General features: G+C 44.4%; 1 protein-coding gene across 2 annotated transcripts in view; it reads right to left on the reverse strand.

Moving 5' to 3' along the window:
• LOC308331700 (dynactin subunit 1-like) overlaps positions 1 to 27,931 on the reverse strand; it is a 61,924-nt gene that overhangs the window by 25,497 nt on the left and 8,496 nt on the right. The window contains exons 3-11 of one of the 2 annotated variants that reach the window (XM_080787191.1): positions 26,577 to 26,771; positions 17,139 to 17,223; positions 16,927 to 16,958; positions 10,471 to 10,620; positions 8,903 to 9,100; positions 6,900 to 7,104; positions 2,292 to 2,320; positions 2,176 to 2,225; positions 1,912 to 2,071 (exon numbers count right to left, since the gene is read on the reverse strand). In XM_080787191.1, the coding sequence (XP_080643317.1) occupies positions 1,912 to 2,071; positions 2,176 to 2,225; positions 2,292 to 2,320; positions 6,900 to 7,104; positions 8,903 to 9,100; positions 10,471 to 10,620; positions 16,927 to 16,958; positions 17,139 to 17,223; positions 26,577 to 26,771 (1,104 nt within the window). Of the gene's footprint in view, positions 1 to 1,911; positions 2,072 to 2,175; positions 2,255 to 2,291; positions 2,321 to 6,899; positions 7,105 to 8,902; positions 9,101 to 10,470; positions 10,621 to 16,926; positions 16,959 to 17,138; positions 17,224 to 26,576; positions 26,772 to 27,931 lie in introns of both variants that reach the window. The other variant, XM_080787192.1, reaches the window with a different exon arrangement.

Below are 27,931 nucleotides of genomic sequence, written 5' to 3' on the forward strand. Positions count from 1 at the left end.
CCGCACTCAGTTCATTCAGCTAAAATCTTTCATATCCCACTCCTCTGGTGTTCCCCAAGGCTCTGTCCTTGGCCCCATATTATTCATTATATACCTCCTCCCACTTGGCTCAATATTCCGCAAACACAACATCAATTTTCACTGTTACGCGGACGACACCCAGCTCTATGTCTCCTCCACACCTACCTCCACCCTCCCACCACCCTCCCTCTGTGCCTGTCTCCACGAAATTAAAGACTGGTTCACCTCATCCCTCCTCAAACTAAATGGCAATAAAACAGAGTTAACCCTCATTGGCACCAAATCCTCACTCACTAAGCAGCCCAGTTTTACACTCACCATAGACAACTCCTCGGTTTCCCCTTCCCCCCAGGTCAAGAGTCTGGGTGTCGTCCTCGACAGCACCCTATCTTTTCATACCCACATCAATAACACCATCCGGTCAGCCTACTTTCACCTCCGCAACATAAACCGCCTCCGCCCTTCACTCACCCCCAACAACACTGCCACCCTAGTCCTTTCTCTGGTCATCTCCCGCCTCGATTACTGTAACTCCCTTCTCTTCGGTCTCCCCCACAAACTCCTCCATAAAATCCAACTGGTCCAGAACGCTGCAGCCCGCATCATCACCAAAACCCCTGCCATCTCCCACATCACCCCCGTTCTTCCCCAACTCCACTGGCTACCCATCAAATACCGCATAGACTACAAGATCCTCCTCAACACATTCAATGCCATCCATAACCTCTCCCCCCCATACCTGTCTGATCTCATCCATATCAACACTCCCACCCGGTCACTTAGGTCTGCCTCCTCCACCAACCTCACTGTTCCCCCAGCTCGTTTGTCCACTATGGGGGGGTAGAGCTTTCAGCCGCTCTGCCCCTCGCCTCTGGAACAGCCTTCCCCCCGACATTCGAAACATGGACTCACTCCCCACCTTCAAATCCCACCTCAAAACTCACCTATTCAGACAAGCGTACTCCCACCTAGAGTAGAAGTCTGCTGCAGGCCTTTGTGTATATTTGTGTATATTTTAAACTTGTTTTATTGTATTGTATATTGTATTTCTCTTCTGTTTTGTTAGGCGACCTTGAGTGACCTGAAAGGCGCCATATAAATAAAATGTATTATTATTATTATTATTATGTGTATTTAAGCAATATTACACGAGAGGGTGTGGGCTAACGTGATTATTGCCACGACAGGGATGCGGTCAGGAACGAGACGGAGTCAAGTTCCGCAAGCATCACTGAAGTGTCAATAATCACGTTAACCCACACCCTCAAGTGTAATATTGCAATTCTACCACAGTTACCCTTAAAACAAAGAAAATCGCTGAAAGAATAAATTTTTTTAATGACAGATGTAGTCACTACGACCACAAATATCCCAATAAACTAGCTAGCCTAGCCACCGAGTTTGCTAGCGCTCTGGGAGAACAGAGCGGCTGAATTCTTTGTTTTGATTAGGTGGTGGTGTGTAGTGGTTTAACCACCGGCTAGAAGGCTGTTTCAACCAATCAGATTGCTTCCTCGAAACGACCTGTGGTAGAATAGAAGATAGCCTCCCTCTGTCTCTACCCGGAGGCAGCGGTGGCCGAACGGTTTGCGGAGCGGTCTCGATATCGGAAGGTCGCTAGTTCGTATGCCCGGACCCGCACGTTAAAATTACCACCGCTCAAGTGCCCGTGGACAAGGCATTGAACCTCTACCATGAAATGCCTGGCTGTAAACAAGTTATTGAGCTTAGTCCAGTTACCCTGGGTAAACATAGTACCTTTGCTTTCCTTTCCTTTCCTGTTGAAGATAGCCTCCCTCTGTCTCTACCTGTTGAAGATAGCCTCCCTCAGTCTCTACCTGCTGACATGTCGTCATGTGTTTTCAGCTCAGGTGTAGTATTACTAATAACCTGTTCTTTCAGCTCGTCGATGGTCCCCTCTGCCTCCTTCATGTCCTCCTGGAGTTTCTCTCGGTAACTCCTCAGCGTGTCCAGCTCACAGTTCTTCTTCTCCATCTGTTTCTGGAGCTTCACGTGTTCCTGCTTCTCTGAGGAGGACAGGTCTCGCATCCTGGAGGGGTGAGACAGGAGAGAGAGTGAGACAGGTCTCGCATCCTGTAGGGGTGAGACAGGAGAGGGGTGAGACAGGAGAGATGTGAGACAGGAGAGACTGACCTGACCAGGGCCTCCTTCAGCCTTCCGTTCTGTTCCTCCAACTGTTTCACCTGGTAGGAGGAGGCTGCTCCGTCTGTACCTGGAGAGAGAGAGAGATAGAGAGACATTAGCTTCACATGGTAGGAGGAGGCTGCTCCGTCTGTACCTGGGTGGAGGAGAGAGAGAGGAGAGAGGGAGGAGAGAGGGACAGATGGAGGTATTTTATCTCCTCCACCAACCTTTCTCCTCTATCTCATGAAGAACAAACCTCTCCTCTATCTCATGAAGAACCAACCTTTCTCCTCTATCTCATGAAGAACAAACCTCTCCTCTATCTCATGAAGAACCAACCTTTCTCCTCTATCTCATGAAGAACAAACCTCTCCTCTATCTCATGAAGAACCAACCTTTCTCCTCTATCTCATGAAGAACAAACCTCTCCTCTATCTCATGAAGAACAAACCTCTCCTCTATCTCATGAGGAACAAACCTCTCCTCTATCTCATGAAGAACAAACCTCTCCTCTATCTCATGAGGAACAAACCTCTCCTCTATCTCATGAGGAACAAACCTCTCTATCTCATGAAGAACAAACCTTTCTCCTCTATCTCATGAAGAACAAACCTCTCCTCTATCTCATGAAGAACAAACCTCTCCTCTATCTCATGAGGAACAAACCTCTCCTCTATCTCATGAGGAACAAACCTCTCCTCTATCTCATGAAGAACAAACCTCTCCTCTATCTCATGAGGAACAAACCTCTCCTCTATCTCTTGAAGAACAAACCTCTCCTCTATCTCATGAAGAACAAACCTCTCCTCTATCTCATGAGGAACAAACCTCTCCTCTATCTCATGAAGAACAAACCTCTCCTCTATCTCATGAAGAACAAACCTCTCCTCTATCTCATGAGGAACAAACCTCTCCTCTATCTCATGAGGAACAAACCTCTCCTCTATCTCATGAAGAACAAACCTCTCCTCTATCTCATGAAGAACAAACCTCTCCTCTATCTCATGAGGAACAAACCTCTCCTCTATCTCATGAAGAACCAACCTTTCTGCTCTATCTCTTGAAGAACAAACCTCTCCTCTATCTCTTGAAGAACAAACCTCTCCTCTATCTCATGAGGAACAAACCTCTCCTCTATCTCATGAAGAACAAACCTCTCCTCTATCTCATGAAGAACCAACCTTTCTGCTCTATCTCATGAAGAACCAACCTTTCTGCTCTATCTCATGAAGAACAAACCTCTCCTCTATCTCATGAAGAACAAACCTCTCCTCTATCTCATGAAGAACAAACCTCTCCTCTATCTCATGAAGAACAAACCTCTCCTCTATCTCATGAAGAACCAACCTTTCTGCTCTATCTCATGAAGAACCAACCTTTCTGCTCTATCTCATGAAGAACAAACCTTTCTGCTCTATCTCATGAGGAACAAACCTCTCCTCTATCTCATGAGGAACAAACCTCTCCTCTATCTCATGAAGAACAAACCTCTCCTCTATCTCATGAAGAACAAACCTCTCCTCTATCTCATGAGGAACAAACCTCTCCTCTATCTCATGAAGAACAAACCTTTCTGCTCTATCTCATGAGGAACAAACCTCTCCTCTATCTCATGAAGAACAAACCTCTCCTCTATCTCATGAGGAACAAACCTCTCCTCTATCTCATGAAGAACAAACCTCTCCTCTATCTCATGAGGAACAAACCTCTCCTCTATCTCATGAGGAACAAACCTCTCCTCTATCTCATGAGGAACAAACCTCTCCTCTATCTCATGAAGAACAAACCTCTCCTCTATCTCATGAGGAACAAACCTCTCCTCTATCTCATGAAGAACAAACCTCTCCTCTATCTCATGAAGAACAAACCTCTCCTCTATCTCATGAAGAACCAACCTTTCTGCTCTATCTCATGAGGAACAAACCTCTCCTCTATCTCATGAAGAACAAACCTCTCCTCTATCTCATGAAGAACAAACCTCTCCTCTATCTCATGAGGAACAAACCTCTCCTCTATCTCATGAAGAACAAACCTCTCCTCTATCTCATGAAGAACAAACCTCTCCTCTATCTCATGAAGAACCAACCTTTCTGCTCTATCTCTTGAAGAACAAACCTCTCCTCTATCTCATGAAGAACAAACCTCTCCTCTATCTCATGAAGAACAAACCTCTCCTCTATCTCATGAGGAACAAACCTCTCCTCTATCTCATGAGGAACAAACCTCTGCTCTATCTCATGAAGAACAAACCTCTCCTCTATCTCATGAAGAACAAACCTCTCCTCTATCTCATGAAGAACAAACCTTTCTGCTCTATCTCTTGAAGAACAAACCTCTCCTCTATCTCATGAAGAACAAACCTTTCTGCTCTATCTCATGAAGAACAAACCTTTCTGCTCTATCTCTTGAAGAACAAACCTCTCCTCTATCTCATGAAGAACAAACCTTTCTGCTCTATCTCTTGAAGAACAAACCTCTCCTCTATCTCATGAAGAACAAACCTTTCTGCTCTATCTCTTGAAGAACAAACCTCTCCTCTATCTCATGAAGAACAAACCTCTCCTCTATCTCATGAAGAACAAACCTCTCCTCTATCTCATGAGGAACCAACCTTTCTCCTCTATCTCATGAAGAACCAACCTCTCCTCTATCTCATGAAGAACAAACCTCTCCTCTATCTCTTGAAGAACAAACCTCTCCTCTATCTCATGAAGAACAAACCTCTCCTCTATCTCATGAAGAACAAACCTCTCCTCTATCTCATGAGGAACAAACCTCTCCTCTATCTCATGAAGAACAAACCTCTCCTCTATCTCATGAGGAACAAACCTCTCCTCTATCTCATGAAGAACAAACCTCTCCTCTATCTCATGAAGAACAAACCTCTCCTCTATCTCATGAAGAACAAACCTCTCCTCTATCTCATGAGGAACAAACCTCTCCTCTATCTCATGAAGAACAAACCTCTCCTCTATCTCATGAGGAACAAACCTCTCCTCTATCTCTTGAAGAACAAACCTCTCCTCTATCTCATGAAGAACAAACCTCTCCTCTATCTCATGAAGAACAAACCTCTCCTCTATCTCATGAAGAACAAACCTCTCCTCTATCTCATGAAGAACCAACCTTTCTGCTCTATCTCTTGAAGAACAAACCTCTCCTCTATCTCATGAAGAACAAACCTCTCCTCTATCTCATGAAGAACAAACCTCTCCTCTATCTCATGAGGAACAAACCTCTCCTCTATCTCATGAGGAACAAACCTCTGCTCTATCTCATGAAGAACCAACCTTTCTGCTCTATCTCTTGAAGAACAAACCTCTCCTCTATCTCATGAAGAACAAACCTCTCCTCTATCTCATGAAGAACAAACCTCTCCTCTATCTCATGAAGAACCAACCTTTCTCCTCTATCTCATGAAGAACCAACCTCTCCTCTATCTCATGAAGAACAAACCTCTCCTCTATCTCTTGAAGAACAAACCTCTCCTCTATCTCATGAAGAACAAACCTCTCCTCTATCTCATGAAGAACAAACCTCTCCTCTATCTCATGAAGAACAAACCTCTCCTCTATCTCATGAAGAACAAACCTCTCCTCTATCTCATGAAGAACAAACCTCTCCTCTATCTCATGAAGAACAAACCTCTCCTCTATCTCATGAGGAACAAACCTCTCCTCTATCTCATGAGGAACAAACCTCTCCTCTATCTCATGAAGAACAAACCTCTCCTCTATCTCATGAAGAACAAACCTCTCCTCTATCTCATGAGGAACAAACCTCTCCTCTATCTCTTGAAGAACAAACCTCTCCTCTATCTCATGAGGAACAAACCTCTCCTCTATCTCATGAGGAACAAACCTCTCCTCTATCTCATGAAGAACAAACCTCTCCTCTATCTCATGAGGAACAAACCTCTCCTCTATCTCATGAGGAACAAACCTCTCCTCTATCTCATGAAGAACAAACCTCTCCTCTATCTCATGAGGAACAAACCTCTCCTCTATCTCTTGAAGAACAAACCTCTCCTCTATCTCATGAAGAACCAACCTTTCTGCTCTATCTCATGAAGAACAAACCTCTCCTCTATCTCATGAGGAACAAACCTCTCCTCTATCTCATGAAGAACAAACCTCTCCTCTATCTCATGAAGAACAAACCTCTCCTCTATCTCATGAAGAACAAACCTCTCCTCTATCTCATGAAGAACAAACCTCTCCTCTATCTCATGAAGAACAAACCTCTCCTCTATCTCATGAAGAACAAACCTCTCCTCTATCTCTTGAAGAACAAACCTCTCCTCTATCTCATGAGGAACAAACCTCTCCTCTATCTCATGAAGAACAAACCTCTCCTCTATCTCTTGAAGAACAAACCTCTCCTCTATCTCATGAAGAACAAACCTCTCCTCTATCTCATGAAGAACAAACCTTTCTCCTCTATCTCATGAGGAACAAACCTCTCCTCTATCTCATGAAGAACAAACCTCTCCTCTATCTCATGAAGAACAAACCTCTCCTCTATCTCATGAAGAACAAACCTCTCCTCTATCTCATGAAGAACCAACCTTTCTGCTCTATCTCATGAAGAACAAACCTCTCCTCTATCTCATGAAGAACAAACCTCTCCTCTATCTCATGAGGAACAAACCTCTCCTCTATCTCATGAGGAACAAACCTCTCCTCTATCTCATGAAGAACAAACCTTTCTCCTCTATCTCATGAGGAACCAACCTTTCTCCTCGATCTCGTGCTTGATGATCTCCAGGTCCATGGACATCTCCTCCAGCTTCTCCTTCAGGCCTTCCACCTCGGCCTGGAGGCTCTCCGCTCGCTCCTCGGCCATCTCTTTGTCCAGCGTGGCCATCTCGATGGCGTCCGCCGTGTCCGCCATCTCCTCCATGTAGTGGTCCTTACCCTCCTGGGCCTCGCGCGCTTCCTGGGGAGACGCGGAGTAAGGACTATGCTTTAGGGTTAGGGTCATCTGGGGTTAGGGTTATCTGGGGTTAGGGTTATCTAGGGAGTCTGCATCTCGCTCTAACACTGTTACATTCTAGTTTTAACTCGTTACCTTCTAGTTTTAACTCGTTACCTTCTAGTTTTAACTCGTTACCTCCTAGTTTTAACTCTTTACCTTCTAGTTTTAACTCGTTACCTTCTAGTTTTAACTCGTTACCTTCTAGTTTTAACTCGTTACCTTCTAGTTTTAATTCGTTACCTCCTAGTTTTAACTCTTTACCTTCTAGTTTTAACTCGTTACCTCCTAGTTTTAACTCGTTACCTCCTAGTTTTAACTCGTTACCTTCTAGTTTTAACTCGTTACCTTCTAGTTTTAACTCGTTACCTTCTAGTTTTAACTCGTTACCTTCTAGTTTTAATTCGTTACCTCCTAGTTTTAACTCGTTACCTCCTAGTTTTAACTCGTTACCTCCTAGTTTTAACTCGTTACCTCCTAGTTTTAACTCTTTACCTCTCTTTACCTCCTAGTTTTAACTCGTTACCTCCTAGTTTTAACTCGTTACCTCCTAGTTTTAACTCGTTACCTCCTAGTTTTAACTCGTTACCTCCTAGTTTTAACTCGTTACCTCCTAGTTTTAACTCGTTACCTCCTAGTTTTAACTCGTTACCTTCTAGTTTTAACTCGTTACCTCCTAGTTTTAACTCGTTACCTCCTAGTTTTAACTCTTTACCTCCTAGTTTTAACTCTTTACCTTCTAGTTTTAACTCGTTACCTTCTAGTTTTAACTCGTTACCTCCTAGTTTTAACTCGTTACCTCCTAGTTTTAACTCGTTACCTCCTAGTTTTAACTCGTTACCTCCTAGTTTTAACTCTTTACCTCCTAGTTTTAACTCTTTACCTCCTAGTTTTAACTCTTTACCTCCTAGTTTTAACTCGTTACCTCCTAGTTTTAACTCGTTACCTTCTAGTTTTAACTCTTTACCTCCTAGTTTTAACTCGTTACCTCCTAGTTTTAACTCGTTACCTCCTAGTTTTAACTCGTTACCTCCTAGACCTTCTAGTTTTAACTCGTTACCTCCTAGTTTTAACTCGTTACCTCCTAGTTTTAACTCGTTACCTTCTAGTTTTAACTCGTTACCTTCTAGTTTTAACTCGTTACCTTCTAGTTTTAACTCGTTACCTTCTAGTTTTAACTCGTTACCTCCTAGTTTTAATTCGTTACCTTCTAGTTTTAACTCGTTACCTCCTAGTTTTAACTCGTTACCTTCTAGTTTTAACTCGTTACCTCCTAGTTTTAACTCTTTACCTCCTAGTTTTAACTCTTTACCTCCTAGTTTTAACACTTTACCTCCTAGTTTTAACACTTTACCTCCTAGTTTTAACTCTTTACCTCCTAGTTTTAACTCTTTACCTCCTAGTTTTAACTCTTTACCTCCTAGTTTTAACTCGTTACCTCCTAGACCTTCTAGTTTTAACTCGTTACCTCCTAGTTTTAACTCGTTACCTCCTAGTTTTAACTCGTTACCTCCTAGTTTTAACTCGTTACCTTCTAGTTTTAACTCGTTACCTTCTAGTTTTAACTCATTACCTTCTAGTTTTAACTCGTTACCTCCTAGTTTTAATTCGTTACCTTCTAGTTTTAACTCGTTACCTCCTAGTTTTAACTCTTTACCTCCTAGTTTTAACTCTTTACCTCCTAGTTTTAACTCGTTACCTTCTAGTTTTAATTCGTTACCTCCTAGTTTTAACTCGTTACCTCCTAGTTTTAACTCTTTACCTTCTTGGCGTCCTTCAGCTGCCTCTGCAGCTCGCTCTGCTGCTCCTGCATCTTGTTCTTCCACTCCTGGAGCTGCTCCATCTGGATCTTATGCTTCTCCAGCTCCTTCAGCTTGGCCTTGTCCTCCGCCCGCTTCATCTTAAGAGTCTCCAGCTTCTCCTCCAGGTCCTTCACCTGGCCGCGTAGAGACTCCTCCTCCTGGGAGGGAGAGAGTTAATATAAATGCTTCCGTAGTACAGTCTGGAGCAACGGAAGCTCTGATCATGGGTCAAATATAAATGCTTCCGTCATACAGTCTGGAGCAACGGAAGTTCTGATCATGAGTCAAATATAAATGCTTCCGTCGTACAGTCTGGAGCAACGGAAGCTCTGATCATGAGTCAAATATAAATGCTTCCGTCGTACAGTCTGGAGCAACGGAAGCTCTGATCATGAGTGAAATATAAATGCTTCCGTCGTACAGTCTGGAGCAACGGAAGCTCTGATCATGAGTCAAATATAAATGCTTCCGTCGTACAGTCTGGAGCAACGGAAGCTCTGATCATGAGTCAAATATAAATGCTTCCGTCGTACAGTCTGGAGCAACGGAAGCTCTGATCATGAGTAAAATATAAATGCTTCCGTCGTACAGTCTGGAGCAACGGAAGCTCTGATCATGAGTCAAATATAAATGCTTCCGTCGTACAGTCTGGAGCAACGGAAGCTCTGATCATGAGTGAAATATAAATGCTTCCGTCGTACAGTCTGGAGCAACGGAAGCTCTGATCATGAGTGAAATATAAATGCTTCCGTCATACAGTCTGGAGCAACGGAAGCTCTGATCATGAGTGAAATATAAATGCTTCCGTCATACAGTCTGGAGCAACGGAAGCTCTGATCATGAGTGAAATATAAATGCTTCCGTCATACAGTCTGGAGCAACGGAAGCTCTGATCATTAGTGAAATATAAATGTCTGGAGCAACGGAAGCTCTGATCATGAGTGAAATATAAATGCTTCCGTCATACAGTCTGGAGCAAAGGAAGCTCTGATCATGAGTGAAATATAAATGCTTCCGTCATACAGTCTGGAGCAACGGAAGCTCTGATCATGAGTGAAATATAAATGCTTCCGTCATACAGTCTGGAGCAACGGAAGCTCTGATCATGAGTAAAATATAAATGCTTCCGTCGTACAGTCTGGAGCAACGGAAGCTCTGATCATGAGTAAATATAAATGCTTCCGTCGTACAGTCTGGAGCAACGGAAGCTCTGATCATGCGTCAAATATAAATGCTTCCGTCGTACAGTCTGGAGCAACGGAAGCTCTGATCATGAGTAAAATATAAATGCTTCCGTCGTACAGTCTGGAGCAACGGAAGCTCTGATCATGAGTAAAATATAAATGCTTCCGTCATACAGTCTGGAGCAACGGAAGCTCTGATCACGAGTAAAATATAAATGGGGGATAGGGTATGACTCTAACCTTGCTCTGAGCAGAGGGGTTAGGGGTATGCAGGTAGCTAGGGGGCTAGGCAGTGGGGTGACTCCCCACAGGGCTGGGGTTAGGGTTAGGGGTATGACTCTCACCTTGCTCTGGGCAGCAGAGGGCAGCTGGGAGGAGGCTGGAGACCCCCCACTGGGCTGGGGGATGACGGGGCCTCCCAGTGCACCCTGGGAGGACAGCCCCGCATCACTGACATCACCCCCAGACAGAGAGGACAGGCTGGCCCGAGGAGTCTGGAAGGAGAAGAGGAGGTTAGGGAGAGGGTCAGAGAGGAGTCTGGAGGGACGGCCCAAAGAGAGAAGAGGAGGTTAGGGAGAGGGTCGGAGAGGAGTCTGGAAGGACGGCCCAAAGAGAGAAGAGGCGGTTAGGGAGAGGGTCAGAGGGTCAGTCTGGAGGGACGTCCCAGAGAGAAGTCAGACAGAGAGAGAAGATCAGGGATGTGCACACAGACATCAAAGGGGGCTTCAGGCCCTGCCCTTTAACCCGTCTGTAAAACAACTGCCCTTTTCCAGACCACAAGTGCAGCATTTATACTACATGGTGAAAGAAATGCAAAATGCCCTCCTCTCCTTTCCATGCCAGAAGGAAGGAAGGCAGCATTCAGGAGAATTGCTTTTTCTTTAATCCATAAAGTCTCCTGTGATTGTTTCAATTTGACACTGACGTCGCTCCATCCTTCCAAACCACACGCTGCGACCCCAACCACACTGTGAGTGACCCCAACCCTACCCCCACACTGTGTGTGACCCTGCCCCCACACAGAGAGTGACCACAACCCTACGCCCACACTGTGTGTGACCCGGCCCCCACACAGCGAGTGACCCCAACCCTACCCCCACACTGTGTGTGACCCTGCCCCCACACAGCGAGTGACCCCAACCCTACGCCCACACTGTGTGTGACCCCAACCCTACGCCCACACTGTGTGTGACCCTACCCCCACACTGTGTGTGACCCCAACCCTACGCCCACACAGAGAGTGAACCCAACCCTACGCCCACACTGTGTGTGACCCTACGCCCACACTGTGTGTGACCCTGCCCCCACACAGCGAGTGACCCCAACCCTACGCCCACACTGTGTGTGACCCCAACCCTACGCCCACACTGTGTGTGACCCTGCCCCCACACAGCGAGTGACCCCAACCCTACGCCCACACTGTGTGTGACCCTGCCCCCACACAGCGAGTGACCCCAACCCTACGCCCACACTGTGTGTGACCCTGCCCCCACACAGCGAGTGACCCCAACCCTACGCCCACACTGTGTGTGACCCTGCCCCCACACAGCGAGTGACCCCAACCCTACGCCCACACTGTGTGTGACCCCAACCCTACGCCCACACTGTGTGTGACCCTGCCCCCACACTGTGTGTGACCCCAACCCTACGCCCACACAGAGAGTGAACCCAACCCTACGGCCTACGCCCACACTGTGTGTGACCCTTCCCCCACACAGAGAGTGAACCCAACCCTACGCCCACACTGTGTGTGACCCTACGCCCACACTGTGTGTGACCCTGCCCCCACACAGCGAGTGACCCCAACCCTACGCCCACACTGTGTGTGACCCTGCCCCCACACAGCGAGTGACCCCAACCCTACGGCCACCATTAAGTGTGGAATGACAGACGGTCATACCACGGTTACCCAGGGCGAGCACACCAAGGGGGACCGACTGGAGGAACGGGACAGCAGGGAGGGGAGAGAAGAGGCCGAGACCAGGCGGCCGGGGGTCCACTGCTGCTGCTGGGAGGGGCCTCTGGGTGTGCTGACCGCAGGGGCCGGGCTCCAGGGCTGCTGGGAGGAGCCTTTCGGTGTGCTCCACTGTATGTTGAAACATACTCTCATTTGACACGTGGACGTGATGTGGAGATTACGTTTGATGTGTGTGTGGCATTAAAAAAGGTCTGAAAGGTTCTTACATTGTCACCACTGCCTTAAAATCATTAAACACTGAAACCTCACCATTAAACACTCAAACCTCATCATTAAACACTGAAACCTCACCATTAAACACTGAAACCTCACCATTAAACACTGAAACCTCACCATTAAACACTGAAACCTCATCATTAAACACTGAAACCTCACCATTAAACACTGAAACCTCACCATTAAACACTGAAACCTCATCATTACAGCAGAAAACTGAAGCACCGTCAAAATCCTCAAGATTCAAATTGGACTACATTGAACTTTTCAGTGGTCTTTGACCTCTGACCTCTGAACTGTAGACAAGCTCACCTTTCCAGAGCGACGGAGAGCAGGCTGGGCAGGGAGAGGAGGTGGAGAGGAGGCACACACACACACACACACACACACACACATACACACATGTGCATATAGACGCGTGCACGCGCAGGAGAGGAGAGGTAAGTAAAGCAGGTTAGCAGCACAGAGGAAACATTGTCATGTTAAAGTCAGCCGCAGAGTAGCCTTGTTAACCACTTTGATTAACATTAACCACTGTTTAATTAACATCAACCGTTTACTTAACATTAATCACTGTTTAATTAACATTAACCAGTTTAATTGAACGTGAATTCATGCGACAAAAACATTTAAAAGTACCAAAATGTGACACCATCAGTGAATTAACCACTTATATAGTCCATCACAGTGAATTAACACAACATATGGATGCACCATTAAACACCACAACATATGGATGCACCATTAACCAGCACAACATATGGATGCACCATTAACCACCACAACATATGGATGCACCATTAACCAGCACAACATACGGATGCACCATTAACCACAACATATGGATGCACCATTAACCAGCACAACATATGGATGCACCATTAACCACAACATATGGATGTACCATTAACCAGCACAACATATGGATGCACCATTAACCACAACATATGGATGTACCATTAACCAGCACAACATATGGATGCACCATTAACCAGCACAACATATGGATGTACCATTAACCAGCACAACATATGGATGCACCATTAACCACCACAACATATGGATGCACCATTAACCACCACAACATATGGATGCACCATTAACCAGCACAACATATGGATGCACCATTAACCAGCACAACATATGGATGCACCATTAACCACCACAACATATGGATGCACCATTAACCAGCACAACATATGGATGCACCATTAACCACAACATATGGATGTACCATTAACCACCACAACATATGGATGCACCATTAACCACAACATATGGATGTACCATTAACCACCACAACATATGGATGCACCATTAACCAGCACAACATATGGATGCACCATTAACCACCACAACATATGGATGCACCATTAACCACAACATATGGATGTACCATTAACCACAACATATGGATGCACCATTAACCAGCACAACATATGGATGCACCATTAACCACCACAACATATGGATGCACCATTAACCACCACAACATATGGATGCACCATTAACCACCACAACATATGGATGCACCATTAACCAGCACAACATATGGATGCACCATTAACCACAACAACATATGGATGCACCATTAACCAGCACAACATATGGATGCACCATTAACCACCACAACATATGGATGCACCATTAACCAGCACAACATATGGATGCACCATTAACCAGCACAACATATGGATGCACCATTAACCACAACATATGGATGCACCATTAACCACAACATATGGATGCACCATTAACCACAACATATGGATGCACCATTAACCACAACATATGGATGCACCATTAACCAGCACAACATATGGATGCACCATTAACCACAACATATGGATGTACCATTAACCAGCACAACATATGGATGCACCATTAACCAGCACAACATATGGATGCACCATTAACCACCACAACATATGGATGCACCATTAACCAGCACAACATATGGATGCACCATTAACCACCACAACATATGGATGCACCATTAACCACCACAACATATGGATGCACCATTAACCAGCACAACATATGGATGCACCATTAACCACAACATATGGATGCACCATTAACCAGCACAACATATGGATGCACCATTAACCACAACATATGGATGCACCATTAACCACCACAACATATGGATGCACCATTAACCACAACATATGGATGTACCATTAACCAGCACAACATATGGATGCACCATTAACCAGCACAACATATGGATGCACCATTAACCACAACATATGGATGCACCATTAACCACCACAACATATGGATGCACCATTAACCACAACATATGGATGCACCATTAACCACAACATATGGATGCACCATTAACCAGCACAACATATGGATGCACCATTAACCACAACATATGGATGCACCATTAACCACCACAACATATGGATGCACCATTAACCACAACATATGGATGCACCATTAACCAGCACAACATATGGATGCACCATTAACCAGCACAACATATGGATGCACCATTAACCACCACAACATATGGATGCACCATTAACCACCACAACATATGGATGCACCATTAACCACCACAACATATGGATGCACCATTAACCAGCACAAATTATGGATGCACCATTAACCAGCACAAATTATGGATGCACGATTACCGGTACATGAATCTGAAGCAAAATAATGAAAAGAAAGTCGTATAAATGTTGAGTAAAAACAAATTACTACTAAGTTGTAACCAATGTGTGCATCAGTGGACCTAATAAATCACTATCGAGAGAGAGAGAGAGAGAGAGAGAGAGAGAGACAGAGACAGAGACAGAGAGAGAGAGAGAGAGACAGAGACAGAGACAGAGACAGAGACAGAGACAGAGACAGAGAGAGAGAGAGAGAGAGAGAGATTCTTTTTAAATCAGCCTCTGTACCCACAAACACTGTCACGGCATGACAGGTGTAAAGTAAGGATAGATAGTAACGTAATATGGTGCATTCCTAGTAAAATAATGTCCAGTATCGCGCATTCCTGCCAAATTCACAAAATATGTCTGCAACTACAAACATTAAAAATGATGCAAGGACAACAAAAGGATGCCAGTCAACTGTCAACACATTGAGTCAGTGAGGCGTCACCCTGACGGAAACAGACAGCCAGATATATCACGTGCAAGTGGTATGAAGAAAAAAAAACTAAATACATAAACTAAAAAGAAACACCAGTGAATGTGACAACTTTGAATTTCTGCATGAAGACAAACACCAGTGAATGTGACAACTTTGAATTTCTGCTACCTTCTTAATGCTCACAGGCGTCTGCAAAGTATTCAGAGGACAAAAAGAGAGAGATGACAGATCAAGAGGAGGAAGATACAAGGTCTCTCAGGTGGTTCAGGGTGGAGAGGAAGCTATAAGAGACAACCTAACCCTAAACCCTAAGAGACAAGGGGCTGTATTTTGTGTGTCTTAAGTACCAGGTCTTATTACTTAACTTAAGACCTGGAGGCGTGGTTAATGCTCTTTGGCCACTCAGAATAGCCAAATGGCATTGATCACACCTCCAGGTCTTAAGTTAAGTAATAAGACCTGGTACTTAAGACACGCAAAATACAGCCCAAGGTCTCTCAGGTGGTTCAGGGTGGAGAGGAAGCTAAGAGACAACCTAACCCTAAACCCTAAGAGACAAATTCCTAAAATCCAACCGACGAATCAGCGTTGTTTCAACTCGATGACGTCAAACAACAGTGCCGTCCAGACACAAACAAACATGGCTGCCCCCACTGCGGTGACTCACGACCGTATCAATCTGGCTATTAAATCGACGTATGATAAATAGTTTCTTTGAAGACACGAGAGGTTTTATAAACATCATCATCCGACATATTTTACCGCTTTTGTTTACATACTAGTAGCGCTCGTTGGCTGTGTTTTGTTTACATGCTAGTAGCGCTCATTGGCTGTGTTTTGTTTACATGCTAGTAGCGCTCGTTGGCTGTGTTTTGTTTACATATTAGTAGCGCTCGTTGGCTGTGTTTGTTTACATGCTAGTAGTGCTCGTTGGCTGTGTTTTGTTTACATGCTAGTAGCGCTCGTTGGCTGTGTTTGTTTACATGCTAGTAGCTGTTGTTGTTTACATACTAGTAGCGCTCGTCGGCTGTGTTTGTTTGGTTAGCAAACGGGTTAGCCATAGCCACATGATTGACAACAACGTCATCTGCTTTCCTACTATTCTGATTGGTTGGTATGAACCAATCACCGAAGACTGCCTCTTTGGCAACGCCCATCCCAGAAACGGTTGTAGTAGGGAGGGCGTTCAGACTGAATAATGGAGTTAAAACTAAATGAAAATTCAGGCTGAGTGTCAGGCTACCACGGACCACCATTTGATGACATTTAGCCTCTCATACCCATTTGAGCCACGGACCACCATTTGATGATATTTAGCCTCTCAGACCCAAAACGAAGGAATATTTTGTTGTCGTTGGATTAGAGTTTGTCCACAGTTCCACGCTGTATTGATGTTGGTACCATTAGGAGAGACAACAGGCTGTGTTGATGTTGGCACCATTAGGAGAGATAACAGGCTGTGTTGATGTTGGGGACACAAGGCTGCATTTATTACCTGTTTGGAGGTTTTCGGAGTCTCCGACGTCTCTGAGGAAAAGACAAGAAGGAAAATGGCAGAATTATTAACTACTCTGTGGTTTGACGAATAGGACACATATACTGTACACGGCAGGAAGCGACAGGAAGACACCTCCAGTCCAGGCGTCTCTATCTAGGCGTCCTCTAACAGCTGCTGGAGGTAAACGAGGCTCGTAGTGCAGGTCTTACCTCTCAGCTTGGGCAGCTTGGAGGGGACAGCAGCAACATCAGGGGGTTCAGGTGTTGAGGCAGTGGAGTCCTCCACTAGCTGAATCTACACACACACACACACACACACACACACACACACACCTTGGATTAACTCAATTTTTCCTAACTACATATATATATTCGTACACCCAGCTATGGGATGTTATTTGTTAAATGAAGAAAAAAGTGGAATGTCCGCACTTTTTTATTTCAACCTAATACAATGTTTCGCCCCTCCGGGCTTTCTCAATTTACATGAGTCTCAACTTACAGGGTATGGCCTTGAAAAATGTTATTTGTTAGGTACATATACATTCGTAAACGTTCCATTCTGTACTTGTATGGAGTGTCAATAAAACAGATATTATGCCCATATATAGAGGTCTCTGTATTTGTCAGCCTGTTAATGCCCATATATGGAGATGCCTAATATAGAGTGTGACGGACTAACAGTTTTATTCCATGACGTTTTAGCCCCATCAGTGTTTCTTTCTTTGTCCTGTTTTTTCTCTCTGTTGATACTGATGGGTTTGTGTTATGGAAGCACTGAATGTCTCATACAGTGACAATAAAGATCTTAACTATGTCCAAATATGGAGATCCCTGATATCAATATGCCCAAATATGGAGATCTCTTCACCTGTGATTGCCTAGCAGAAAGTCATGTCCAAATATGGAGTCCTGGATCACTCTGACCTCTTGGGTAACCATGGCGATGTAATGTCAACATTGGGTAACCATGGCGATGTAATGTCAACATTGGGTAACCATGGCGATGTAATGTCAACATTGGGTAACCATGGTGATCTAATGTCAACATTGGGTAACCATGGCGATGTAATGTCAACATTGGGTAACCATGGCGATGTAATGTCAACATTGGGTAACCATTATGGCGATGTAATGTCAACATTGGGTAACCATGGTGATCTAATGTCAACATTGGGTAACCATGGCGATGTAATGTCAACATTGGGTAACCATGGCGATGTAATGTCAACATTGTTTACATTACTGCAGATCACCATGGTTACTTGTGATGTCAGACAACAAAGACTCCATATTTGGACATGCATGACTCAGCGTGACATCATGTGATGTCAGAGGCCATATAAAGTCAGGTTAACTCTACATATTCATTCATTAAATATATATCGTCTCTTCTCATCGCTTCTTACAGTTAGACCTGTTGAGATTTATTTGGTCACTTCCAGCAGAAGTTCTTGTGCCATCTAGGATCATGAGAGAATGGGTCTACCTGTCCAGGTTACTGGACAACGCCGACACTCACACCAACTTCATCGGGACCATCGGCTTGACCGTCCTCTTCCTGTTACGCATCATGGTGCTGTATTTTGCAGCCGACGACGTGTTTGATGACGAGAAACAATTTCGCTGCATGAGAAAAGAAACGCCCGCGTGCACAAAGCAATGTTACGATGAGGCCTTCCCCATCTCACCCGTCCGCTTCTGGACGATGCAGCTCATCTTTGTGGCGGTTCCCACCCTGATCTTCCTGGGTCAAGTGACGCACGTCACCCGCAGTGAGAAGAAGCTCAGGGACCAGCTGGAAAGCCCCGCGCCTCGTAGAGGCAGGAAGCTGAAAAGAATCAGGTACACGGACAAGAACGGCCACGTGAAGATCAAAGGGAAGCTCCTGTTCACTTATGTGAGCACACTACTGCTGAAGATCCTCATCGAGGCGGCCTCTATCTATGGACAGTACCGTCTGTACCGGAGAGTACCCGTACCTGGTCAGGACGGGTCCTACCTCGACTTGTTCAAGGTGGATTACATTTACATGTGCAATGCAGAGAATGACCGTACCCATCTATGTCGAGATGACACAGAGTGCTACATGCCCCGTCCCACAGAGAAGACCTGGACCATCAGGTACATGGCGGGTGTGGCCTGTTTCTCCGTGTTCCTCAACGTCATCGAGATGCTGTACCTGATCTGCAAGATGAAGTGCTGCTTCAGGATCTGCAGGAGACGCAACGACTCCAGGGAGGTGGAGGAGGAGGTGGAGGACAGCCAGTCAGGCTGCAACGCTCCCAGCTACAACAGCGCCATGTTGCAGGACAACAATGTCCTCGTTGAGATGGAGAACCTGCCGGGACGGAGCAGCTCTGGAGGTCTGGATGAAGATGACGGAGCAGCAGCAGCTCTGACCTCTCTTACCAAAAGAACCAAACTCCCAGCGCCGCAACCCCCGAAGAAATAGCTCTTAATCATCAGACACTCTGACCCGACAACGTCTACGACAATACAGAAAGTTCAACTTCTCTAAACAAATGAAAAATGAATAAATAAAATAAGTTGTTAGATAATAATGTCTTATCTGTTTACAAACTAATGCCCAGTGGCCGATGTCCCATATCCTCCTGAACTTTGGGCCAGGCCGTGTCATTCATATTCTCACCTTATTCTCCCATATCATCATTTTACCCCTTAGTCTACTGCCTGTTTACACAGCGTTGTTCCTCTTATCCTATTAATGTCATGTCAGGGCTCAGTGCCACAACCCCCGAAAAACTGATTCACCATCGACAGGCTGACCTGACCTGCTAACGTCTACAATACAGACAATCCACCTCCTCTAAACACAACGTCTCCTCTAAACATAACGTCTACGTCAATACAGACAATCCACCTCCTCTAAACAATCTGCTACTAGCCTCCCTAGCCGTTGGACACAGCTGGACAATGAATCAACAACATGCAGATTCTCAGGCCGCAAAGCAGCCTGAGAATAGTTACTCTATTCTATTCGCTCTCCATTGTACAAAAGAATAATAATCTGAAAGTGAAAAAACAAAAGTTGTAATAACAAAATGTGGGTCCATACTATTGTTAATGTATATGTTAATCGTGGTGAATAAACCTGGCCTGGCCTATTTTGTCTCTCTGTTAAATCAATGACATCATATGGGCATGACGATATGCCCAAATATGGATATATCTATCTGCATCTGACAGGCTTTGTCCCTTTTACGCCCATATATATGGATAATTCTGTATCTGTCCTTGTGTATTCTGTATCGGCCTTGTGACTTCTATGCCCAAATATGGAGATCTCTGTATCGGTCAGGCCTTTGGCCCTTTATGCCCAAATATGGAGATCTGTATCTGCCAGGCCTTGTCCCTTTATGCCCAAATATGGAGATATCGGATGTTATCAGTAAATGCTCATGTATGGGCATGGCCCCTCTGTGCCCATATATGGAGCTGATTTTGAATTGAATGGGGCTATGGGGTGTGTAATTCGCTTATTTCCATCGAAATAAGTAGTAAAGTGTGCCGCTTGGGATATTATTTACATTATGAAGAGAGGATATACCGGTATACAAAAAATAAATAAAATTGAGTGATGGAATTAAGCGAATTAGCAGGGGGAAATAGCCAATAAGGAGCTTTTGCACAAAATAACACCTGGACCTCTCTGGTGGGGACGTAACAACTACAAAGAAAGGTAAGAAAGCCTTTTAGTATAGTTGGACTCCTAATCTAGTGTCGTAGTAAATCAGAACCACTAGTACTAGTTGGACTCCTAATCTAGTGTCGTAGTAAATCAGAACCACTAGTACTAGTTGGACTCCTAATCTAGTGTCGTAGTAAATCAGTGTCGACTCGTCGCATAAATATTCTGAAGAAAACCTGGAGACATTCAGAAAATGGGTCTTATTAGGTCTCTTGATATATTTGCACAGTGTGGGTAGGATACCAAAAAATTGTACCATGAACTATGTATGTATGTATTTGGTTAAAATGGGTAGGGTTTAAAAAAAGGCAAAAGCATGCTCTGTTGCACTGGCCTAAAAGTGGGTCCTTAAAAACTGCTTAAACTTCTGAGATGTATGTATGTATGTATGTATACTATGTATGTATGTATGTATTTAAAAGGGGGGCTTTTTTGTAAAATCCCAGCCCACAATACCTTCATATATTTAAAAAGAATTCCAAAATAGGGTTACCAGTGAAGGGCAACCTGCCTATTCACTGGGGACTATGAGTCCAAGTTAGACCAGAACGCATACCTAAACCATGGTCCAAAACCATACTCTAAAACACAATGGTAAAATGGATTTAAAAATGGACATTAATAAAACAGCCTAAAACCATAAAAGAGTAAAAGTTCACAGCAAGGCCTGGATACCATGGATTTATTTGAACAGAAAAGGGATGAGGTGTGGGTGTAATATGTAGTAAAGTTCTCAAACTCTGTCCGAACCCGACCAGGCCCGACGTTTTCGGGCCGGTCCCCAGAAATTATGCTAATTAGTCGGGCCGGGCCGAGCCTCGGGCTCGGTGATTTTCCGCGATTTTGTTCTTAAAAAAAAAAAGGGTTATTATAATAAAAATAGCAATAATGTGATTGTGTATACATGTATGTATTTATTATGAAGAGGGCTGCGCTAGGCGATTCACTTGTGACAGGAGGAGGACTGGAGACGGGGTCGCATCGCACTGGCATTTCAGACTCAGAGGCCTCGTACACACGTGTCAAACCACGTGACTTCCATTGGAAAAGCATTGAGCCTGAGGCGGCCATGAAACACAGACAGAACAGATCATGTGTGTACGAGGACAGAGCAGCGTGTAGCTAGCTGCCCCGCAGTCCTGCACTGCACTGCAGGCAGTAGCCTACAGTAGAGAACAGTGGACGGTGGGAGACTTGCTTGCTTGCCTTTCTACCGCTGGTTTCCCTCTGGTTTGAGCACCAAACGAGCTACTAACCACCAGTTAACTTGCCAAGTTGCCATACGCTTAAATATTTTATAAAATCAATCGGATTTGATATAGACTTATACCATGTTATGTAGACAGCACTATAATTGCATTGTATGTAGTCATAGCACGTCATAGTACATATGTATAGCATAGTATAGTATATATGTATAGTTTCATTATATATATATTCCACTGTTACTTTCTTAGCTTATGCATGTTTCATGATAAATGCTTTTTATGTGATGCTTTTTTTGTTCTTGCTTAATGTAAGTCGCTCTGGATTAAGAGCGTCTGATAAATGCCTAAATTGTAAAAGATTTGTGGCACTCCATCTTTAACCCATACATGGGCGGGAACCCCTTTTGGTGTTTTAACTAAGCATTATGTTATACTTTAGCTATTGAAAAATAGCAGATCCACAAGCTCATAGCTTTTTTTTATCGTGAAAATGCGGCACAAATCTTTGAATATATATTCTTTCATAAGACTTTAACTCCTAAAAATTTTAATAAAACAGACTGATATTATTCCCATATATGGAGATCTCTGTATTTGTCAAAACTTGTCCTCGTTATACCCATATATGGAGATGCCCGATATCAGTGATTGTGACAAGTAGAAAGTCTGGTCCAAATATGGAGGCCTGGATCACTCTGACCTCTTGGGTAACCATGGCGATCTAATGTCAACATTGGGTAACCATGGCGATCTAATGTCAACATTGTTTACATTACTGCAGATCACCATGGTTACTTGTGATGTCAGACAACAAAGACTCCATATTTGGACATGCATGACTCAGCGTGACATCATGTGATGTCAGAGGCAAAAGGGAGGCCATATAAAGTCAGGTTAACTCTACATATTCATTCATTAAATATATATCGTCTCTTCTCATCGCTTATTACTATTTGGTCACTTCCAGCAGAAGTTCTTGTGCCATGCCATCTAGGATCATGCAGAGAGAATTGGGCTTCGTGTCCAGGTTACTGGACAACGCCCAGGCTCACACCAACTTCATCGGGACCATCGGCTTGACCGTCCTCTTCCTGTTACGCATCATGGTGCTGTATTTTTTTGCTGGCGACGTGTTTGGTGACGGGGCAAAATTTCACTGCTCATTACAAACTAATATCATTTTGGCTTCCTCTTTAGATATGACAAAATTGCCCTATTGCAGAGATCGATGTTATGGTGATGCCTTCCCCATCAACCCCGTCCGCATCTGGACGCTGCAGCTCCTCTTTGTGGCGTTTCCCACCCTGATCTACCTGGGTCACGTGACACACGTCACCCGCAGTGAGAAGAACGGCCAAGTGAAGACCAAAGGGAAGCTCCTGTTCACTTATGTGATCACACTACTGCTGAAGATCTTCATCGAGGCAGCCTCCATCTATGGACAATACCGTCTGTACCGGAGTGTGACTGGTCAGGACGGGTCCTACCTCGACTTGTTCAAGGTGGATTTCATGTACAAATGCAATGCAGAGAAGGACACTGCTCATCACTGTGGGCCGGTATCCGTGCATTGCTTCATGCCCCGTCCCACAGAGAAGACCTGGACCATCAGGTACATGGTGGGTGTGGCCTGTTTCTCCGTGTTCCTCAACGTCATCGAGTTGCTGTACCTGATCTGCAAGATGAAGTGCTGCTTCAGAAGCTGCAGGACACGCAACGACTCCAGGGAGGTGGAGGAGGAGGAGGACAGCCAGTCAGGCTGCAGCGCTCCTGGGGCTCAATGTTAAACCCCAGAAATTTGCTAAAAAAAGGTTTACTAAAAAAATAAAAAATAAATACAAATTTACAAAAAGTCAAAAAAGAATTAAATGGGGTTAGGGTTACCTCTGAACCATGTAGCACATTCTCTATGTAAATTGACTTTATACCTACTAAAAAAAACCTTAAAACCTGAAACTTTTCTCAGAACTATATTTCATCTGCCTCCAAATATTTTTTATGGTCTTTCTACTTTTTTTTATGGTACAGTGACTGTAGTTTAAAATTTAAAGGGCTACTCACTCATTTAAAATTTAAAGGGCTACTCACTCATTTTAAATTTAAAGGGCTACTCACTCATTTTTAAAGGTAAAGACAGCACGGTATTTGGTCTCCGGCTGGGTTATTTCTAAATTATCATTAAAAAAATAGATAGAATTAATTCTAATCTATTAATTGGCATCTTCTCGCCGGATTTATTGTTATCCATTAGTTGGAATAACAAAATGGGGGTCCATGAGACTAATGCATTTAACTAAATCCTCTAAATCCTCCAGTTTTCTGAAATAAATATTTATGATTTTTCAAAAAAATAGCAGACCTAGAAGCACGTAGCGTGCCACTCGGTGCGTGCTATGAGCTTGTAGATCTGCTATTTTTCAATAGCTAAATTATAACATGTTTAAAACACCAAAAGGGGTTCCCGTCCAAAATGGATTAATATAATTTATAATATATATATACAAGATATTATTAATGTTAAGAGTGGTGAATAAACCTAAACGTGCCAGGATTAAAACATGTTGTCTTTCTGTTGTTAAAATCAATGACAATATATGGGCGTGACGATATGCCCAAATATGGAGATCTCTGTATCTGCCAGGCCTTGTCCCTTTATGCCCAAATATGGAGATCTCTGTATCTGTCAGGCCTTTGGCCCTTTATGCCCAAATATGGAGATCTCTGTATCTGCCAGGCCTTTGGCTCTTTATGCCCAAATATGGAGATCTCTGTATCTGTCAGGCCTTTGGCCCTTTATGCCCAAATATGGAGATCTCTGTATCTGTCAGGCCTTTGGCCCTTTATGCCCAAATATGGAGATCTCTGTATCTGCCAGGCCTTTGGCTCTTTATGCCCAAATATGGAGATCTCTGTATCTGTCAGGCCTTTGGCCCTTTATGCCCAAATATGGAGATCTCTGTATCTGCCAGGCCTTTGGCCCTTTATGCCCAAATATGGAGATCTCTGTATCTGTCAGGCCTTTGGCCCTTTATGCCCAAATATGGAGATCTCTGTATCTGCCAGGCCTTTGGCCCTTTATGCCCAAATATGGAGATCTGTATCTGCCAGGCCTTTGGCCCTTTATGCCCAAATATGGAGATCTCTGTATCTGCCAGGCCTTTGGCCCTTTATGCCCAAATATGGAGATCTCTGTATCTGCCAGGCCTTTGGCCCTTTATGCCCAAATATGGAGATCTCTGACGTTATCAGTAAATGCCCATGTATGGGCATGGCCACTTTGTGCCCATATATGGAGCCGAGTGATGCTAAGAGAAGTAATAATAATAATAATAATATAATATAATTCGGAAGAGAGAGCAAAGGTCATACTCAAAATGCTGTCCAACCAGAAAGGACTATATGACGTTGGTTCTGTTGATAACCAGAAGAGGACTATATGACGTTGGTTCTGTTGATCAGAACCAGAATGCTACCACTGAATGTTTTTCGCCTGCCAACAAAAGGCCAAAGATTATGTGGAATGTAGTGTTTTGTTTCTCCTCGTGACATCACACCACCATATATGGCCATCATTCCGTCACGCCTTGTGACACGATCCATATATGGCCGTCTCACATATATGAAGATCACGACACTGCCCTCATCAAACCCTGGATAGCCATACATGGAGAAGACTGGATCATCACCTAGATCTACATAGATGGAGCTTCAAAACCCTGTAGACTCAAGACACTGCCCCGCCCCTGCTGGCACCCTTAGATCTCCATATATGGAGCTGACCCGTTCTGATTGCGAACGCAGTGAGCACTTACTATGAGACCTAGCAGATCATGTCTGTCTGTGTGTCTGTCTGTCCCGCTTCTGTGCCCATATATGGAGCTGAGTGATTACGTCACCATGACTCAGCCATAACCACATAAGGAGTCCCCAAAGCAGCTATACGTCCAAAACCCAAATATGTACGAGCTGCGTTCGCTTCCCGCGTCTTACTGGTCTGACCTAATGAAACCCTGTACACTCAAGACACGCTCCATATATGGCAAGTGTGTACGGACCTGCAAGCTTTCAGATTGCTCCTGCCTTGCCAATAAATTAAAGTGCACAGAAATGTGCAAGCTACAAACCTGAAGTGAAACTGATTGATTATGTGATGATAATGATGAAGATGAATACTGAAAAATTGATATTGATATGACAGTGATGATTATGATGATGTTCATTGGTTACAGTGAGGGTTTATTCAAAAAACTGTTAGGCGATTTTTCATTCTGTGAATCTATATTGTTGGTGTCTTTGAAGGCTGATAACTGCAACTAAGCTACCACTTGGGAACTGCTTTCACGTTGAAATATTATCTAGGGGTAGAGAGAGACCTTTTCAAAGAAACATGACGACATAGTGACTGCTGTGGAATCCCCAATGAGTGAAACCAGTTGTGGCGACTGAGAGTTTTAACCCATTCTGAACGGGAACCCATTTTGGTGTTAGCATCATGTTATGCTTTAGCTATTGAAAAATAGCAGATCCACAAGCTCGTAGCACGCCACCGAGTGGCGCGCTACGAGCTTGTAGGTCTGCTATTTTTGGGCTAGGGTTAGAACGACTGACATTTTTTTAATCTGATCTCAGGTCAGAATGGGTTAATCCGTGTGTGGTTGTCATGGTTACCTGGCTCTGGTGTGTGGTTGTCATGGTTACCTGGCTCTGGTGTGTGGTTGTCATGGTTACCTGGCTCTGGCGGACGAAGATCCCGTGGTTCTCGGGGCAGCTGAAGTATTTCTTCCCCTGGACCGTGCCGTCGTTCTTGCCCTCTGGACCGTCCAGGATCACGCCGACCCACTTCCCCGTGGCGAACAGGGTGGCGCCAACGAACGCCACGGTACCGCGGTGACCCTTCCCTATCACCTCCACCGTAGAGCCCACCTACAGGGGAGAGAGACCAGTTAATATCACCTCCACCGTAGAGCCTACAAGTTAATATCACCTCCACCGTAGAGCCCACCTACAGGGGAGAGAGACCAGTTAATATCACCTCCACCGTAGAGCCCACCTATAGGGGAGAGAGACCAGTTAATATCACCTCCACCGTAGAGCCCACCTACAGGGGAGAGAGACCAGTTAATATCACCTCCACCGTAGAGCCCACCTACAGGGGAGGGAGACCAGTTAATATCACCTCCACCGTAGAGCCCACCTATAGGGGAGAGAGACCAGTTAATATCACCTCCACCGTAGAGCCCACCTATAGGGGAGAGAGACGAGTTAATATCACCTCCACCGTAGAGCCCACATAGGAGGAGAGACCCCCCCCCCCCAGAAGCAAAGACACAAGTTAAAAACGTTCACTCTGAAAGAATATATATTCAATGATTTGAGAGACATTTTCACCATCTTTCAAAAATAGCAGATCTACAAGCTCGTAGTGCAGCAGCTTGTAGATCTGCTATTTTTCAATAGCTAAAGTGTAACACAATGCTTAAAACCCCAAATGGGGTTCCCGTTCCAGAATGGGTTAAACATGACGCTGTTCTATCTATTCTAGGTGACCACCGAACTACAACATGACGTCACTGAGCCGCGGTGAAGAGCAAACCACCGCCACCACTCCAGCCCTTTCTCTCTGTTTTTGGTCAGCTCACCACCGGAGCGGTGGTCACCTCACCACCGGAGCGGTGGTCACCTCACCACCGGAGCGGTGGTCAGCTCACCACCGAAAATCCAGACTATGAATAGGCCTCAACAGTATATTATAGTAAAATATATATATAAGAAACTTAAGAAAGATATCATTGTTAGGGTTAGTTAGTTGGATAACAGTGTATTAATAGTATATTATATATAAGAAAGATATCATCCCCTCATTGTTAGGTTAATAGTTAGTTAGATAACCCTAACAGTATATAAGTATATTAATAGTATAATAGATATCATTCCCTCAGGCTTTTTACAAAAGTTGTGGGGCATCTTATAAACTGGGTGGGGGGGGGGCGCGAGACGAGCAGTGACGCTGACGCACAATTAATTTGGCTTAAAATAAAACAGCGATATAGCTGCAGAAGATAGAGAGGAGCGCATATTGGATT

Source organism: Protomyctophum bolini (assembly GCF_963924005.1).
Source record: "Protomyctophum bolini genome assembly, chromosome: 2".
NCBI lineage: Eukaryota > Metazoa > Chordata > Actinopteri > Myctophiformes > Myctophidae > Protomyctophum > Protomyctophum bolini.